At 48.0% G+C, this 18,258-nt stretch overlaps 1 protein-coding gene across 1 annotated transcript in view; it reads left to right on the forward strand.

Annotated features, from left to right (window-relative positions):
• Nucleotides 1-4,792: 4,792 nt before the first annotated feature.
• Nucleotides 4,793-18,258, forward strand: part of SLC5A11 (solute carrier family 5 member 11) — a 55,085-nt gene continuing 41,619 nt past the window's right edge. The window contains exons 1-4 of the mRNA XM_043454750.1: nt 4,793-4,981; nt 5,120-5,332; nt 14,111-14,269; nt 16,922-16,993. Of these exons, the coding sequence (XP_043310685.1) occupies nt 14,135-14,269; nt 16,922-16,993 (207 nt within the window). The 5' untranslated portion in view covers nt 4,793-4,981; nt 5,120-5,332; nt 14,111-14,134. The remainder of the gene's footprint in view (nt 4,982-5,119; nt 5,333-14,110; nt 14,270-16,921; nt 16,994-18,258) is intronic.

Genomic DNA, 18,258 nt, shown 5'->3' on the forward strand with positions numbered 1-18,258 from the left:
CATGCATCACTTGATACCCACAGTGGTCCATCTGTATCTACAGGTGGTTTGTTCCAGGATTCGTGGATACCAAAACTGGAGGATGCTCATGATCCTTATATCAAAAGGCATAGTGTTTTTGTATAAACTACATGTACCACTTCCTCCTGTATACTTTAAATGATCTTTAGATTACTTCTACTGCTTAATATGATGTAAATGCTTTATAAATAGTTGCCAGCATGTGACAAGTTCAAATTTTGGTTTTTGGAATTTTTCGGATTTTTTGTCCCTGAATATTTTTGGTTTGTATGTGATTGAATCCTAGGATGCAGAAACTACAGATACAGAAGGATGACTGTACAGCAGTTGTAACTGTTTTTGTTAATTCCAAACTACTCACTCAACCTTATAAAACAGGACAGTCCATATAAAAATGGAGGCTTTGGGATTTCTCTTGCAAAGTCAGGCACTTTGATGACACGGGACCCACCTTCTTACATGGAGACAATGAACTGGAGCTCAACCCTGGGAGGTAAGATCTGAGTAAAGACCACAGCCTCCACCATCAGAGAAGCAAGAGCTGATTTGCCAAATGCACCATTTGCACTTTCTACCCTGTTTTCTCTTTTTTAGGTGTAATTTGCATATGATGAAATGCACAAATCTTATTCAGTCTAACGGATTTGAACAGTGGTATATATCCATATAGTTACACTTAAGATACAGAAATTTTCTTCTCCCCAGAAAGTACTTGGATCTCTTGACTTTATCACCATAGATTCATCTTTCCTGTTCTTGAACTTCACATAAATGGAATCATAAGATGTGTTTGTGCCTGGCATATTTCGGAGATTCATACATGGCTTTATGTCATTAGTTTGTCCTACTAAAAACAAATGTGTTTCTCCACAGAGTATTGTTACCTGAAAACTGAGCTTGCCTCTTGGTGGGTGTCGAGCCAGTAACCAAGCCAAAGAAAAGGAGAAGGAAGGATTTATTATTACTTGCAGCAAGTGGGGAGAACATCAGGATCTCTCCCAAAGCAGTGTTTCCCAGAATAGCAAAATTGGGGAAAATTTTAAGCTACGGGCACATGTATATTCATGAAGGGACTTAAGCAGAGGAGAATTCAGCATAGAATTGGGGCAAAGGGTGACAGGGTCCAAGCTTTATTAGTTGATGAAGTCAGGAGGGTCAACAACATCCTTCCATTCTCCACCTGGGTGGGAGCCTTAGTGTCTGCAGAACTCACAGTTATATTGTTATGTGTATCCCTGGAGGAGGAACCAGGACCCTGCCTCATCACTGCACCATTGTTTGATTGCCATTTCCCTGTTCACTTCTTTGTTCCTTTGTTGTTGTTGTTCGGTCCCTAAGTCTTGTCCAACTCTGGGATCTTATGGATGCCAGGCTTCCCTGTCCTTCACCATCTCCCTTTGTTCCCATAAAATCATCAATTACTGAGACCTATTCAAGGGTGAGCATTATGGCCAGGCTTAGATCGTAAAATGGCTTAGACCAAAAAGGGTTCTCTTCTGTCAGGAAAGCCATGCCTGGTTCTCTCTCTCCAGTGAACCCCTACCCTCTCTGCTTACAGCATGAAAGCATCACAGTCTGTCCATGTTTCTGTTGATCGACACTGTGTTTCCCCTTTGAGGCTATTGTGAGCAAGGCTGCTCTGAACATTTGTGTAAAGTCTTTGTGGAACTTACGCTTTCATTTCTCCTGATAAACAACTAAGAGTGGAATTGCGGGGTCACAGGCTTCCCTGGTGGCTCAGATGGTTAAAAAAAAAATCTGCCTGCAATGCAAGAGACATGGGTTCGATCCCTGGGTCGGGAGGATCCCCTGGAGAAGAGAATGACAACCTACTCCAATATTCTTGCCCGGAGAATTCCAGGGACAGTGGAGCCTGGTGGGCTACAGTCCATGGGGTTGCAAAGAATAAGACAAGACTGAGCAACTAACAGTTGCGCTACTTTCAGTCAGCCATCCCGCCCCCCCTCACCCGTCAGTTCTCTGGAGAGAGACTGTCCAGCTCAGGAGACTCAGTGTGACATGCAGGCCACTGTCAGCAGAGAGTAGTCCTCAGAGATGGAAAACCACTTCACATGTGACCTGCATTAGGCCTGCAGGAAGGAAAGACCCATGTAAGAGCAATAGGTTCCCCTTTCCATCTGGGACCAATTAAGGTGTCAGTCTGGGGGTACTGGGCTCAGTATAGCTCAGTGCCAGGGCAATTAAAAAATACATCATGGTTTCCCTTCAAGCAAATTACTCAGTGATAAAAGTGGTGGAATGAACTAGAGAAGGGTAGAGATTGGAGAAGGAAATGGCAATCCACTCCAGTATTCTTGCCTGAAGAATCCCATGGGCAGAGGAGCCTGGCAGGCTGCAGTCCATGGGGTCGCATAGAGTTGGACACGACAGAGCAATTGGGCAAGAGGGTAGGAACATGCTAACTTCATAAGAAAGTTCCAAAAGATTCCCCAAAGTGGTTGCACCACCTTCTGTCCTATTCTTTTTTTAAAAAAATATTTATTTGGCTGTGCAAGGTCTTAGCTGGGGCATGTGGGATCCAGTTCCCAGAGCAGGGATCAAACCAGGCCCCCCTGAGTTGGTGAAACAGTTTGGTGTCATTTCATGGGGGCTCCTAAGAACTCTGGTACCATAGTTCTTTATGTCTCAGTGCAGAAAAGAATTGAGTGAGAGGCAAAGTGATAGATAAGTGATTTATTAGAATAGGATGCTTATGAAGGTTACAAGTGGGCGACTGAGAAATGCTGCTCCCTGAGAACTGAGGCTACAGTTTCATAATCAAACAGAAAGTGGGAGGTGGCAGAAGAACCTGTTTGTCTTTCTTGAGCAGACGTTGTGCTTTCATCATCAACTCCTCCTTCAGGTTGGAGTTGGTCAGCCTGAGTTGGTCAAGCTGGTTCTACAAATTATTGTGGGTAGTTCAGTGGTAAAGAGTCTACCTATGAGGGCAGGAGACTCAGGAGATGCGGGTTCGATCCCTGGGTCAGGAAGACCCCTGGAGAAGGAAAGAGCAACCCATTCCAGTATTCTTGCTTGGAAAACCCCATGGACAGAGGAGCCTGGTGGGTGATACAGTCCGTGGGGTTGCAAAGAGTCAGCCACGACTGAGTGACTAAACAAGAACACACATGGTCAAATTACTGTTTTCATATGTGCAGAGAGGTTAACAACCCCGGGGGGTCATTAACTTACTGAGCTTACTGGGCAGTATGTGGGTCTCATGCCACCATGCGGTTTTTTTGGGGGGTCGGGGGGGGGGACATGTCTCATGTTCCTGCTGCGTGGTTTTGTTGCTAAGCAAGTCAGCCTGGTTTTGTGGTTGAGCAAACCTGCCCTCCTGAGTGATCATTAACTTACAGGGGTCTCTCATATTTTTTCTACTTACACTCCCCTGGTGGAATTAACTATTGAATCACCTACGTTGCCCCTTTATGCTGTCCTTATCATTGACAGCGCCGAGTCTCAGCCAATGAACCACCGGGGAAGCCCCATCTTCTATTCTTTACAGTATCAAACGAGAGCCAAAGAAGCTGGACAATGAGAGAAACTGTAGGAAGCGACGTTCTAGGGACCAGCGGGCCGCCATCAGCCCTCATAGATAAGTAATCATGAGGTTAAAATTCTGGACTTCTCATTTTTCCAGAACGATTGGAAGGCCTGCCCCCATTCGGCCTGTGTCCCCCCAGCTGGAGCTGAGTCGTGGCTGGGACATAGCGCTCCCGCCGCCGCAGTGCCGTCTGGCCTGTCTTGCTCATTCGTGTGCTTGTTTGCAGCACTGTAACCAAGGAACATGCCCGTGATCCCCCAGACATGCCCCTAAGAAGTCAGGACTGGACCTCGGGTTGATGGAGCCCATTCTGCCTTTCTGGTGTTGAGTCCTCGGTCACAGGCTCAGGTTGTCCATCCCCCAGCTGTCTGTCCACCAGTCCCCCTTCTCCAACACCAGCTGTTCCTTCTGTCCATCCTTCCGCCTAGGCAGGCCCCCTGTTCATGCTGACGTCAGTCTAGTTGCTGAGTGTCTGTGCATCCAGGCCGCCTCCGTCCACTGAGGTTGTTTCTAAGCCACCTCCACAATCCCTGCCGTGCTCTGGAAGGAAACGCTCTGGGTTCAAATCCCGGTTCTGCCACTCACAGCTGGTGACCTGGGCAAGCCACTCACCCATCTCTACCTCTGTCTTCTCATCAGTAAAATGGACATAATACTATCAGTCCAGAAGGCTTGTTGGAAAGACCAAGTGAGCAGAGATGTGGAAGCATTTAGAATGGAGCCTGGAGCATACTGATTCTCACCATGCTTTCTGAAAGGCTCTGAGCCAGGAGCTGCCCCTGCCCAGGGTCCGGGTGGAAGGAAGGGGGCTAGAGGTGGCCTCTGTGGTGGAGGGGAGGGGGGGCGGCCAGCACTCTGCTCTAGCTGTCCTGCGGCCGAGTGGTATGGCCAGATCTTCAGATTGTTCTAGTAAACTGGGAAATCGAGAGTCGTATTTAAATCCCTTGTTTTGCAAACGCTAGTAACTATCCTTTTTCTTAAAAAAAAATTTTTTTTTTTGAATGCTCTGAGCATCCAGTGCAAGCCCTCCGCGGTCCCCCACTGCCTGTCCTGGTCTTGTGGGCTCCCGGCCACGGGCTCAGTCACTCCTGACAACTCTGGGCTCCAGGCGCCTGCCTTTGTCCTGCCTGGGTCTGGAGAGCGCAGGGCAAAGGAGCCGAACAAAGGTGGTCACTGTTACTGGTGCTGTCCCAGCGGTGGGGCCGCCGCGAGTGCCCTCCTGGGACTGCCCCTCTGTCTCCTGCGTCCCCTGCCAGCCTCTCCCCGCCCCCGCCCCCAGCTCGTCCCAAGCCCGCCTGTCCCCAGCGCGGAGGCGGGCCAGTGGCCAAGGGGGCGAGCGGGGCAGGACGCGCCCCGCGCCCGGGCAGGCGGCAGCCGCTGCCCGCCCCCTCGTTGCCATGGGCCCCCCACCAGGTGAGGAGGTGGGGCCATGTGGGCGGGGCTCAGGTCAGGCCTGCTCAGAGTTCAAGTTCAAGTTCAGGGTTGGGGCTGGCCCGGGGCCTCTCCTACTGCCCTGGGGGAGATCATTGACGCTTCCTCTAACCCCTGCAGTAAGCCCCGGCTGGAATTTGGAGTTTGACCTTCGAGGAGCCTCTCTCAGCAGGCGGGGCTGGAGGGAAGGCCACAGCTGTCCTTTCAAACTCTGGCTGCGAGGGAAAAGGAGCCCAGAAGGTTCGCCCTCCTCACGGCCAGCTCTGTCTCCCTCTGCCTCAGACGCCACCGCCGCCAGGACCCAGGGCAGGTGGGCCCTGCATCCAGAGTCAGGTAAGACTCCGTCCAGCACTCCGGCAGCCCCCAAACTGATACCCATTCTGCACACGGCGGGCAGCTACTCCAGGGACCGGAGGCAGCGCTGGCGAAGGACGGGATGGGGGGCGCAGAGCTCCTCTCCCGGGAGGGGGCTGGTCCTGGCCCACGCACACGGGCAGATGCAGCCGGAGCCCCAGGCCGTGCCGGGATCCCAGATCCTCCACTTACCCAGCTTCAGGCTCCTGGGGTGAGCATTTCTCCTTATCTGTCAACTGACAGTGTGAACCTCAGCGCAGCCCAACCCACAGGTGTGGTGGACTCATGAGGCCCCAGGAGATAAGCAGGTGCAAAAATACCTACATAAACAGCGAAACCCTGCCGGGGTGGGGGGACACTGCCTTTGACTTCCACGCGGCTGCTGTTAACTGCAAGCAAATAGGAGTCACTTGTACATGGCAGGCACGTGCGGAGAGCTTTGGGTGGTGGACCGGAGTGGCTGGCCCAGCCACCCTAACTCACAGCGGAGACAGATTCCGAAAGAACTGTGCCCAAGGCTGCACAGATAGTGAGCTGGCTAAGCTGAGACTCAGCTCCGACAGCCGCGAGCTTATCCACCAAGTCTGGTTTTCAAAAGGTGTCTTCATGACGATTCTGAGGAGCCGGGGGGGAGAGATGCTCTCCTTCACTGGACGTCTTGAAGATATGACTTTGGGTGGTGGTTGGTGTGTGTGGGAGGGTGTCACAATTGTGTGTGTGTGTGTGTGTATCTGAATTCCTTGACCAGGGATTGAATCTGCGACCCTAGTATTGGAAGCGTGCGATCAACCACTGAACCACCAGGACAGTCCGAAGCTGGGTGACAATTGCGAGTATACAGCAAAGGCTCAGAAAATCCCCCATTTGTTTGTTATACAAGTCTACCCAGTGCAGGGGGAGTTCACAGGTGGCGCTAGTGGTAAAGAACCCACCTGCCAATGCAGGAGACTTAAGAGACCTGGGTTAGACCCCTGGGTGGGGAAGATTACCCTGGAGGAGGGCATGGCAACCCACTCCAGTGTCTTGCCTGGAGAATCCCATGGACAGAGGAGCCTGCTGGGCTCTAGTCTACAGGGTCGCAAAGAGTCAGGTATGACTGAAGCGACTTAGCACGCACTCGTTGAGGACACAATGTGAGCGAGACAGACAGAGTCCCTGCCTTTGTGGAGCTTACAGTGCAGTGGGAACGAGTGGTAATGAGAGAATCGTACAAACGAAATGTCCTGCTTGATTCAACAGTGATGGGAAGTCGTGTTTGTTATGATGGCAAATCATCCAACTTAGACTGAAGCCAAGAGAAGACTCCTCTGGGGCTGTGACAGTGGGGTGCCACCTGAAGGATGAGTAGGAGTTTGCCAAGCCAAGAGTGTAGGGAAGAGCTGCCGGGTGGGGGGAACAGAATGGCAAAGACCCTGAGGCAGAAGTAGCATCCATGGGCTAGAAAGAAGACCAGGGTGAGATGGGGCTGGCAGAGCAAGTCAACAGGGGCTGAGATGCTTTGAGCAAGAAAAGGAACCCATCTGGTTTATGTTCAAAGATCTCTCTGGCTTCCATGTGAGGGGAGTGGATTCCAAGGAAACAAGAGTGGCACTGGGGAGGCAAGGTGTGAGATTCTTCCTTTGCACTAGACACCAGTGATGATGGCTTGAATGAAAGCAAGAGAAGTAAAGTGAGAGGAAATAGATGGAGTCCGGCTCCCTTTGGACTTACAACAGAATGGAGTCAGAGGTCAATTCTGGGAGACTGAGATTCTGGGAGTTGAACAAGAGACACTATAATGTCTTTTTTGGTATATTTGCCAGTCCTAGCATCTTTGGTGCTTAGACACAGAACCTAGCGTGTAAGATGTGCTCGCAGGCCACTGGATGAGTGAACAAATGCAAGAATGAATGAATACAAAATTAAATGAATGCAAGATTTGAGGATGACTCTCAGACTTCTGGCCTGAGCAGCAGAGTGGATGAAGTTGCCGTTTAGGGAGATGGAATGGACTGGAAGCCCTTGAAGATCACGATCTCTGTGTTGGACAAGTTACCTTTGAGATGATGACTGAGACTCCATGAGAGATTCCATGCTGGCACCTGGATGAACAGGTCTGGGCTCAGAAGGTGCCCTTTTGACATCTGTTCTCTCTAGGAGTCATGAGACAAGGTCATCACTAAAGTGGGGAAGGGGCTGGAGAAGAAGCCTCACACCAGGGTCCCTTGCACTCACACCTGTTAACCCCCCAGGGAATCTTTGTGGAAAGCTGTCAGGCCTTACTGTGCCCATGGTTTTCTGCTAATGACCAGACCTGTTTTCTTTCTAACAGGCAGGGGACAGTCTCAGCCTCTGCTTCAGCCCAGAGACCCCCAGAGTCTGTCTTCTGGTCTCTTTCAAGAGACCTGTTCCTGATAAACCGCATGGCATTAGCTGTCTGAGCAGGCCAGAAGTGGTCCTCCTTCCATCCTCTCTTCCGCTGCTTTAGGCTCTGATGGCTTCACTCAGATTCAGTACTGATCCCTTCCCTCTGACGGGGCTGCCTCTACCATCAGCATCTTGAATTTGAGCCAAAGACCAAGCTTATGGCTGAAGAGGGGTCAGTTACTTTCACAGGGGATTGGAAGAAAGGGGTGTGAGGGGTTGCCGGCCCTGGGAGGTGCAGCCTGTGTGGGCCCGTGTGGTCACCTCTGGAATTTTCCCTGCTAAGGGCCCACATGCTGAGTGGTAGTTGAGAACTTGCAGATCACGCCCCGGTTGGAAGCCCCAGTTCAGTCATTTACCAGTGGCGTGACCTTGGGGCCCCAGCCTGGGCTTTCTATGGGGTTAACCAGAGCTGCTTAAAGGTGCGATGTGCTTAAAATGAGATTCATACACGTAAAGGCCAGGATCTGCATGACCAGAGTCCATGCTCGTTTTTTTTTGTTTTTTTTCCTCTTTCTTTTAATGGTTTTACAAGAAGGGTGGGTTGGGACTCCCCTGGTTGTCCAGAGGTTAAGACTCTGCGCTTCCACTGCAGGGGGCTTGGGTTTGATCCCTGTTCAGGGAACTAAGATCCTGCATGCTGCTCAGAATGGCCAAAAAGTAATAAATAAAGAAATAAATGCTTAATGAAAAAAAAGAGAGGGATGAGGTCAGACCTAGTGGGTTTGATCACATTCTATAACAAACTCAATTAATGCTTTTAGCAAAACTGTGACATAGGCCTGATTATTATCCCCATTTTATAGATGCGACAACTGAGCCTCAGAGAAGTTATTTGCCCAAGATCATGGAGCTAATGAGAGGTAGAGCTGGGATTTGAACTGGGCAATGCAGTTCTAACATCTTTACAGTTGATCGAAGGGCATCTATTTCCCAGGGAATTTTTGCCCACAATTAAAATTTGTGATTAGACAGTTACTGTCATCTTTAGCCAATGCAGAGTCCTTCCCTGGTTTCTCTCTCCATCTCTCTCATTCTCCATCCCTGTGATATGTTTGTTATTCTTCAGCAAATAGGCCTGCATCCTGGCAAAATAGTTGGTATTATTTTCCACATCAGCATGTATCCATATTTAACATACATGTACGGTTTTATGCTGTAAATCTTGTTCCATTTTCCTCTTTTTCTTTCATTATGAAATGTTTCAGATGCACACATGTCATAAAGAATAATGTGGGAAAAAAATAACGTAGCCCCACCAATGGATGCACACAGAGGAGCCAGCCTAAGAAACCCAATGCAGTGAAGACAGTCAGAGCCCCCACCCTGCTGTGGGCATGCTGGCCCATCTTTGCCTAGCATCGGGGCTCGGAAAATTTCCACATCTGCTCTGGCAAGTTATGTAAGCGGCCAGAAGGAAAGGGGTGAGCAGCCATCTCTGCTTGCTGAATTTCCTCTGTTCTTGGGCCAGTTGGCAGCTGCGGGGGCAGGGTGTTCTTGCAAACAGGGCCGTTGTTAGAGTGCGTGCTTTGCATAGACTCCTGTTAACCCCGGCCTCCCACAGGGTGGTTCTGTCCTCGGAAGTGAAGCCCTCCGGGGCAGTGCAGAGGGTAGCTCTGGGCATGCAAGGGGCTGCAAAGGGCTGGGTGAGATCTCGCGAGGTCGCGGACTGGGTGAAATCTCGCGAGGATGGGGGCCGGGTTCAGTGTCATCACCACTTTGTCCCCCGGCACACAGCTGGTGCTAATAAATGTTTGTGCAAAGATACAAATAGATGGAAGGAAGGAGGGGAGGAGAGAAAGAAGGAGAGAAGGGCAGGGAGGAAAAAGAGACAGACAAGCCAGTACTGGGTTGCAGCGAGCTTCGATTCAGGACCTGAGTTCGAATCCCACCTCTGCACTTCCTATAACCCAGAGGCTAGTGACACAGCCGTGACCTGAAGCCAGCTCACTCTTACTTCACGGTGGCTCCATTTCCCACCTGTAAAATGGAAGTATAACCTGGGTGGCTCAGTGGTAAAGAATCTGCTTGCCAATGCAAGAGACTTGGGTTCAATCCCTGGGTCGGGAAGATCCCCTGGAGAAGGAAATGGCCACTCACTCCAGTATTCTTGTCTGGGAAGTCCCAGGGACAGAGGAGCCTGGTGGGCTAACAGTCCAGGGGGTCACAGAGTCAGACACAAGTCAGATTGAACAATAGCAACAAGTGTGTTTGCCTCACGGGCTGACAAGGATGAGGAAGAGGACCAACGCAACCTGAGCTCCAGGCCTGCAGCTTCCACAAACAGCTTTGGAGATGATGCGGTTACAGTGATGGCGTGGCTTTGCTGCATGAGGGCATGTGGAGGGCTCCCCTGGGACACGTGGCCAAGGCTCCAGCACTTGGGTTCCGCAGCCTCTCTGGTCCATGTTGCTAGCTCCTATTCCCACCCTGAAGAAAGCCGCACATCCTGGCCACCGGCAGGGCCCCCACCTCCCTGGGACTCGAGAAGAGCCTGGAGTCAGTGCCAGCCTGCCCAGAGCCGGTGATGAATGGCTTGTTTATCTGCTCCTGTCCCTCTCGGTGCCTGGCAGGCAGAGGCCTGGAAGGGGCCGCTGGCAGCGGGGCCGTGGACAGGGGAGGGCTGGCTCACCAGTCTGTCTGATGCCCCTCCTTCCTTCCTCCCCTCTTTCAGACCTGCGGAGTTCTAGCACAAGCCACCCCACTCCCCAGTTCAATATACATCTCCACCTTAAGCTGCTTCCTCCACTCTTAGTCCTCATCTTCCTCAAGTCCCCCGTTTTGGAAGCAGCAGGGTACTTGAAAGCAGTTGAAGTGTTTGAAAATGCAGGCGCTGAACCCTCCTATGCTGTTGGTGGGAATGTAAATTGGTGTAACCACTATGAAGAACAGTATGGAGTTTCCTCAAAAAGCTGGAGTTAACATATGATCCAGCAATCCCACTCCTGGGCATGTATTCAGAGAAAAGTCGAATTCAAAAGGAGACATGCAATATTCATAGCAGCTCTGTTTACAGTAGCCAAGACACAGAAGTGTCTATCAACAGAGTGGATAAAGAAGATGTGGTATGTATATACACAGTGGAATACTACTGAACCATAAAAAAGAATGAAATAATACCACTTGCAGCAACATGGGGGGACCTAGAAATTATCATACCAAGTGAAGTAAATCAAAGAACACTCACAGGTGGAATCTAAAAAAATGAACAAATTAATCTACATACAAAACAGAAACAGACACAGGCATAGAAACAAACATGATTACCGAAGGGAAGAGAGGAGAGATGAATTAGGAGTTTAGGATTAGCAGATATACTACTATATAGGAAACAGATAAACCACAAGGGCTTACTGTACTGAACTATAATCAGTATCTTGGAATGACCTATAATGGAAAAGAATCTGAAAAAGGATATATATCACTCTGCTGCACACCAGAAACTAACACAATATTGTAAATCAGCTATATTTTAATAATAATATGTTTTTTAAAAGGATGGGCAGGGAATTCCCTGGTAGTCCAGTGGTTAGGACTCCATGCTTTCACTGCTGAGGATGAGGGTTCAAACTAAAATCCCACAAATCGCATAGTAAAAAAAAAAAAAAATTAAAAAATAAAAAACCACATAGTTCTGAAATCAGATCTGGAATTGAGTCCCGCCCTGGGCACTCAGTCATGCGACACCACTTCCTTGTCTGTGGAGTAGCAGTAAGAACACTGCTTAACCAAGAAGGGCCTCACCCTTGAGTCAGACCTTAAAGATCATCTAGCCCTCTTGTCTTCAAGCCTCCAAATCTGCCTCCTGGTTAGAGCCTTCTTTATGAATCTCTGCTTCCACCCTAGGGAGCGCTCCAGCAGTCTTCCCACCCCACTTTCTCCTTGCAAGTTCTCTGGTTCAGTTAGTCCATCCCATTGGACTGATGACAATGATCATAAAACCTAAGCTTGACTGAGGCAGGGAGGGCTGAGGGGTGACCTGGGATGGACTTTGGGCTTTTGCTACTACTCCTGCCTTCAAGCTGGGTAAGTGAGTTGGGTTTGCCTGATACTGGCTGTCCATCTTCCTTCCTTCCCTCCTTCTCTTGTCTGTCCATCTTTGGATCAGTGTTATAGATCAGTGGTTGTTTGGATCTTCTCACAGGTCTGAGAAGCTGTGAGCATCCTCTCAACAGAAGAGCAAGGCCCAGGCCCAGGGAGTGACTTGGTGTGGGAAGGGATGTTAAAGGTTATTGAGCGCCCCCCTGAGGCATCTTCTCTAAATGAATGTCTCTAGTCTCCTCCAGGGCTCTAAGGCAGTGCTTCTCAACACAGGGAACATTTGTGGCTGCCGTACCTGTGGAGAGGTGCTGCTGGCCTCGAGTGGGTGGTTTCCAGGGATGCTGCTAAACATCTACAATGCACCAGACAGCCCCCCGTAACAAGGAATCACAAGATCCAAAATGCCAATAGTGTTGCAGATGAAAAGCCTTGGTTTAAGAACCAGGAATGTTCACCCAGGTGACCAGGCTACTCCACCTTTGGGCAACTCTGGTCAGAAGCAGGAAATGGTTCCCCAGTTCTTCCCCTCTCTCAGTTAATCTCCAGGTTCTATCAGTTCTGGGGCTTCTTTGGTGGTGCAGTTGGTAAAGAATCCACCTGCAATGCAGGAGACCCTGGTTTGATTCCTGCGTCTGGAAGATCCCCTGGAGAAGTGATAGGTTACCTACCCCGGTATTCTTGGGCTTCTCTGGTGGCTCAGACAGTAAAGAATCTGCCCACAATGCAGGATACTTGGGTTCGATCCCTGGGTTGGGAAGATCCCTCGGAGGAGGGCATGGCTTTTTATTATTCTTTTTTTTTTTTTTTTACAGATTTAAACATTCTGGTTTTCCTCTGTAGAGTCACACTTTATTCTGTGCTTCTGGAATCAAATGGATTCTGGTTTTCTTATTTCTCTTAAATTCAAAGCTTACTCAGTACAATAGGTAAAAGGATCTGACTCCCCCTTTGAGTCAGATGGAGCAATTATATGTTGAATTACCCATCATTTTAACCATAAATTGCTGTTCTTTTGTTTCTCTTTTATAATAGAGCTTTATATTGATTTTTTTTAAATGTGTGTAGGTAGGTAACATTATCTATGAGTTTTGTTTCAGTATTCAGTAGACAAAGTATTATAAAATATTTGTTATAGAAACAGGGGATAATATTTAAAGATGATGATATCTGCTTTCTGTAGAAAGAAAACTACTGACCTTACAGAATCCTTTGAATGGTATTAAAGAGCTGGTATAATGCTTTTATAGATAATGAGCCTTACTGCTCACTTCCCTGCTCCCAGTCTTAATCCTTAGGAAAGAATCTGATGGTCCCTTAAGCATGACGCACTTATTCACATCTTATTGTCTGTGGATACTGTTGCCTTAGCCTGGAATGTACCCCCGTCCCTGCTCATGGCATGTAGGACCGCCTATGCATTCTTCAAAACCCAGCGCATATACTACCATCCATTTTCCTCCATGTAGAATCAGGTGGTCTTTGCCTCACTGCCTATTGTAGAAAATTAGTAATCGAGATAATAGCAGCTACAATTTACTGAACACGGCTGTGTGTGGCAATGTTCTCCACACTTCACAGTTACTAGATCATGACGATCTATGAAATGTAACCTCTTATTGTCCCATTTTCCGATGGGAATGCAAAGAGTTAGAGTAGTTAGGGAATTTGTCCAAGCTCTCGGAGTCAGTAAGGGGTGGAGCCAACTGGATGACTCTTAGGCTTGAATCCTTAATACGTCTGTCATTATACACACCCACTTGTATGAAACATCATGTTGTGTTATCATCTATGAGCTGAGTTACCCCATTACTGGGCTGCCTACTCTGCAAGGTTATAAACACTTAGGATGATGCCTGTCATATAGAAGATGCTATATAAATGCTTGTTAAATAAACACATTTGAACTTCCCTGGTGGTCCAGTGGCTGAGAATCCACCTGCCAACGCATGGACACAGGTTCCATTCCTGGTCCCTGAAGATTCCACCTGCCACGGGGCAACTAAACCTGTGGGCCACAGCTACCGAGCCTGTGCTCTAGAGCCTGTGAGCCACAAATACTGAAATATTTTTCTTTGTATTTTGCCAAGTGAGTGGTGGGGTTGGTGAACATTAACTGTAGATTGGATGTGGCTTCCTTGTAAATATTTGCTGAATGAGAGAGAGAACAGATGGATTTGCCTTCCTTAGGTCTGTCTCCATCACACATCCTTCCACATGTGTCTTCCTGCTTGGTTGCCCAAGGAGGCAGTTATGGAAAGGGTGAGAAACGTGGCACTGGGTCCTGGTGTGTGACGCACATTTGCACTTCCACAGGGTTGCGAGAACTCATTCAGGACCATGGAGAGCAGCGCCAGCAGCCCTCCACCCACACAGTCAGATCCCCTGGAGGCGTTTCCCCGGAGGACGCTGGAAGCAGGTGACATCGCAGTACTGATTCTGTATTTCCTCTTTGTCCTGGCTGTTGGACTATGGGTAAGTCAGGTCAGAGGGAGAGACTGGCTTTTTATTTTTATTTTTGGCCACACTGCATGGCTTGTGGGTTTCTTAGGTCCCCAACCAGGGATCACACCCATGCCCCGTGCAGTCAAAGTGTGGAGTCCTAACCACTGGACCACCAGGGAAGTCCTAAGAGTCAAGGTTTTCAAGTCAGACAGGATTGGGATCAGGATTAGGGGTACAGGTAGAGTTAGAATAAGGGTTAGAGTTGCTGGGAATCTGTATTTTCACAAGAGAATCAGGAGACTCTGATGTAGTACTGGTTTGGGAAGCCCTGGATTTAGATGATCCCTTTTAGCTCAAGGAGTTCTTTACTCTTGGAAAATACTTCCTGGGTCAGGGTTCAGCAGGAATAAGCCATAGTGTCTGTTTGCTATAGTAATATCTTTTGCAAGGATGAAAAGATATCATTTCATGTCATCTCCCATCCAGTAAGACTCCTCTTACCAATATCTGCACCCAGAGCTGGGAGAAGTTACAACTTATCCAAGATCACTTAGTGGTTTAAATGTCTCTGTTAAAGTACCTTTAGGGCCAAGAAGCTCACTCCTAACGAGCTCTGAAATCAGGCTGACCTGGGTTTGAGTTCTCAGTCTTCCTCTGTGTAGAAATATGGCACTAGATAAGTGACTGTTTCTGAGCCTTGATTTGTTCATGTATTAGATTGGCTTGATGACATCAGCCTCATAGAAATTGAAAGTGAAAGTCACTCAGTCCAACTCTTTGTGACCCCCATGGACTATAGACCACTAGGCTCCTCTGTCCATGAAATTCTCCAGGCAAGAATACTGGAGTGGGTTGCCATTCCCTCTTCCAGAGGATCTTCCTAATCCAGAGATGGAAGCTGGGTCTCCTGCATTGCAGGCAGATTCTTTATCATCTGAGACACCCAAAGAATCTCTCATAGGAGTTGATAAGAATTAAAATGAGATGATGCTTCAAAATGCTTACTGCAGAGCCTGGCACTTGGTGAGTGAGTGAGTGAAAATCACTCAGTTGTGTCCAACTCCTTGAGATCCTGTGGACTGTAGCCTTCCAGGCTCCTTTGGCCATGGAATTCTCCAGGCAAGAATATTGGAGTGAGTTGCCACTTCAGAGGATCTTCCTGACCCAAGGGATTGAACTCAGGTCTCCCGCATTGCAGGCAAATTCTTTACTGTCTGAGTCAGCAGGGCAGTCCCCTGGCACATGGTACTGATACTCAATAAATGACTTCCACTGTGGGCTGTCACAGACAAACCACGGTCTAAAACTCAGATGCCTGGGGGACCTAGTAGGTTATAATACATGTGTGAGGCAGGGGGTTGTAGGGGGTATTGACCTGAAGAGTTTGTCTCCTCTATGGGATTCAAATGTAAATCTTAAAAACCATACATCTAACAGGGACTTCCCTGGTGGACCAGTGGTTAAGAATCCACCTTCAAATGCAGGGGACACAGGTTAGATCGCTGGTAGGGGAACTAAGATCCCACCTGCTGTGTGGGGACTACGTCTGTGCAACCACAACTGCTAAGGTCATGGGCCACACCCAGAGAGAAACCTGAGTGCCGCAGCCAAAACTCCACACAGCCAGAAACAAACAAGTAAATAACTCCTGAAAAACAAACCATGGGTCACACAAAACATATTTGATCTAAAAAGTACAACCACTAGTGAATATAACTAAAAAGAAGTAGAAGGACTTCCCTGGTGGGGTGTGGGTTCCATCCTTGGTCAGGGAGCCTCATGCTTCCACATGCCTCATATTTTCACATGCCTCATGATCAAAAAAACAGAAAAAAATACAAAAGACATAACATAAAACAGAAGCAATATTGTAACAAATTCAATAAAGAATTTTAAAAATGATCCACATCAAAAAAAAAAATTAAGGGAGAAAACAGAACAAAAAAGTAGAATCACAGATATAGAGAAGAAACTAGTGGTTATCAGTGGGGAGAGGGGAGGAGAAATACAGGAGTAGAGCATTAAAAGGTACAAACTATTATGCATAAAATAAGCTTCAAGAATATATTGCATACTACAGAGGATATAGCCAATATTTTATAACTGTAAGTGGAGTACAATATTTAAAAATTGTAAATCACCTATAACTTATATAATATCATACATCACCTATACTTTTTTTTAAAGGACCTCAGAGGCTTTTTTTTTTTTTTTTGAAATTTTTATTTCGGGGCCTCACCACAGAGCATGTGGGATCTTATTTCCCTAACCTGGGAAGTAGAAGAAAAGAGTCTTAGCCTCTGAACCACCAGGGAAGTCCCTCACTTTAAAAAAAAAAAAAATTAGAGTTGAGGGACTTCCCTGGTGGTCCAGTGGTTAACACTCCACGCTTTCATTGCCGAGGGCAGGTTCCATCCCTCGTTGGGGAACTTAAGTACCACAAGCTGCATGGTGCAACAAATAGTGAAGTAAGATATTTCATGCAAATAATGACCATGGGAAGTATTGCTCAGGGACTCTTACAAAAACAAACAAACAAAACCCCAAACCAAACAAACCCCAAAATAAGTTTGATGTCTGAATCTGGCCTGCTGGACTCCCAGGTATAATCAGGGATTAGACTATCCGGGGGCGCCTCTGATTGCTAGCATTTCCTTTACCCAATGCTCTTCTGTCTTTCAGTCGACAGTGAAGACCAAAAGAGACACAGTCAAAGGCTACTTTCTAGCTGGAGGGAACATGCTGTGGTGGCCAGTAAGTAGTCTTTGGTTCAATTAAAAGACTCTTCAAGTCCCGATACTCTGTCTAGCCTTTGCTTTCTCAGGACTCTCTGGTCCCTTGTTGTCTAGAAGTCACAGTCTAAACTAGAGAAGACTTAGCTCCAACTCGAAACAGTTTGAACAAAAGGAATCCATCAGCTCATCTAAGGGAAAAACCTAGAGTTGGTCTGGTTTCAGGTATGGCAGGGTATAGGGGCTCAAGTGATCATTGGTATCTGGTTTATCCCATCTATCTGTCTATCTATCTGTCTTTCTACTTGTGTCTACCTTTCTATCTATCTGCCTGTCTATCTGGGCTTCCCTGATGGCTCAGAGGATAAACAATCCACCTGCAATTCAGGAGACACAGAAGATGTGGGTTCGATCCCTGGGTTGGGAAGATCCCCTGGAGGAGGAAATGGCAACCCTCTCCAGGATTCTTGCCTGGGAAAATCCTATAGACAGAGGAGCCTGGTGGACTACAGTCCATAGGGCTGCATGAGTCGGACACAGAACTGAGTGATTAAGCACACACATTTATCTGCCTATCCATTATTTGTCTATCACCTATCTATCTCTATCAGCTTCTCTTCTTTTGGATGGGTGCCATTCCCAACAAGCTCAACTTCATGTCAACAGGATGATGGCCACTGCTCCAGACTTGCCATTCTCTCAGTCTCCAGCCTAGCATGGGACGAGCCCGGCCTCTGTGGCAGGATTCCTGGAAAATACGTGTCCCAAGCCCATCTCTGTGTTAGTCACTGTGACCAAGGTTGTTTGCTGTGTTAACTGACTCAAGCCTGGGTCACACACTCAGTGCCTAATCTGGAGGGCGTGGAGCCTGCTCTGAGGCAGATGTGATGAGAAATAAGAAGGGCTAGACCCTGAAGGAAAACTGGAGACCATTACTGGGCCCAGGTGGAAAGAATGTTGAGAACCCAAATAACAAATACAACAGCCCAATTAGTAGCTGCTATTCAAGGGAAGCTAAAGGCATTGCTAAATACATTGTTGTTCAGTCGCTCAGTCGTGTCTTACTCTTTGTGAGCCCATAGACTGCAGCATGCAAGTCTTCCCTGTCCTTCACCATCTCCCGGAACCTGCTCAAACTCATGTGCATTGAGTCAGTGATGCTATCCAACCATCTCACCCTCTGTCATCCACTTCTCCTCCTGCCTTCAATCTTTCCCAGCATCAGGGTCTTTTCTAATGAGTTGGCTCTTGGCATCAGGTGGCCAAAGTATTGGAGGTTCAGCTTCA

The sequence above is a fragment of the Cervus canadensis genome, chromosome 32 (genome assembly GCF_019320065.1).
Source record: "Cervus canadensis isolate Bull #8, Minnesota chromosome 32, ASM1932006v1, whole genome shotgun sequence".
Lineage (NCBI taxonomy): Eukaryota > Metazoa > Chordata > Mammalia > Artiodactyla > Cervidae > Cervus > Cervus canadensis.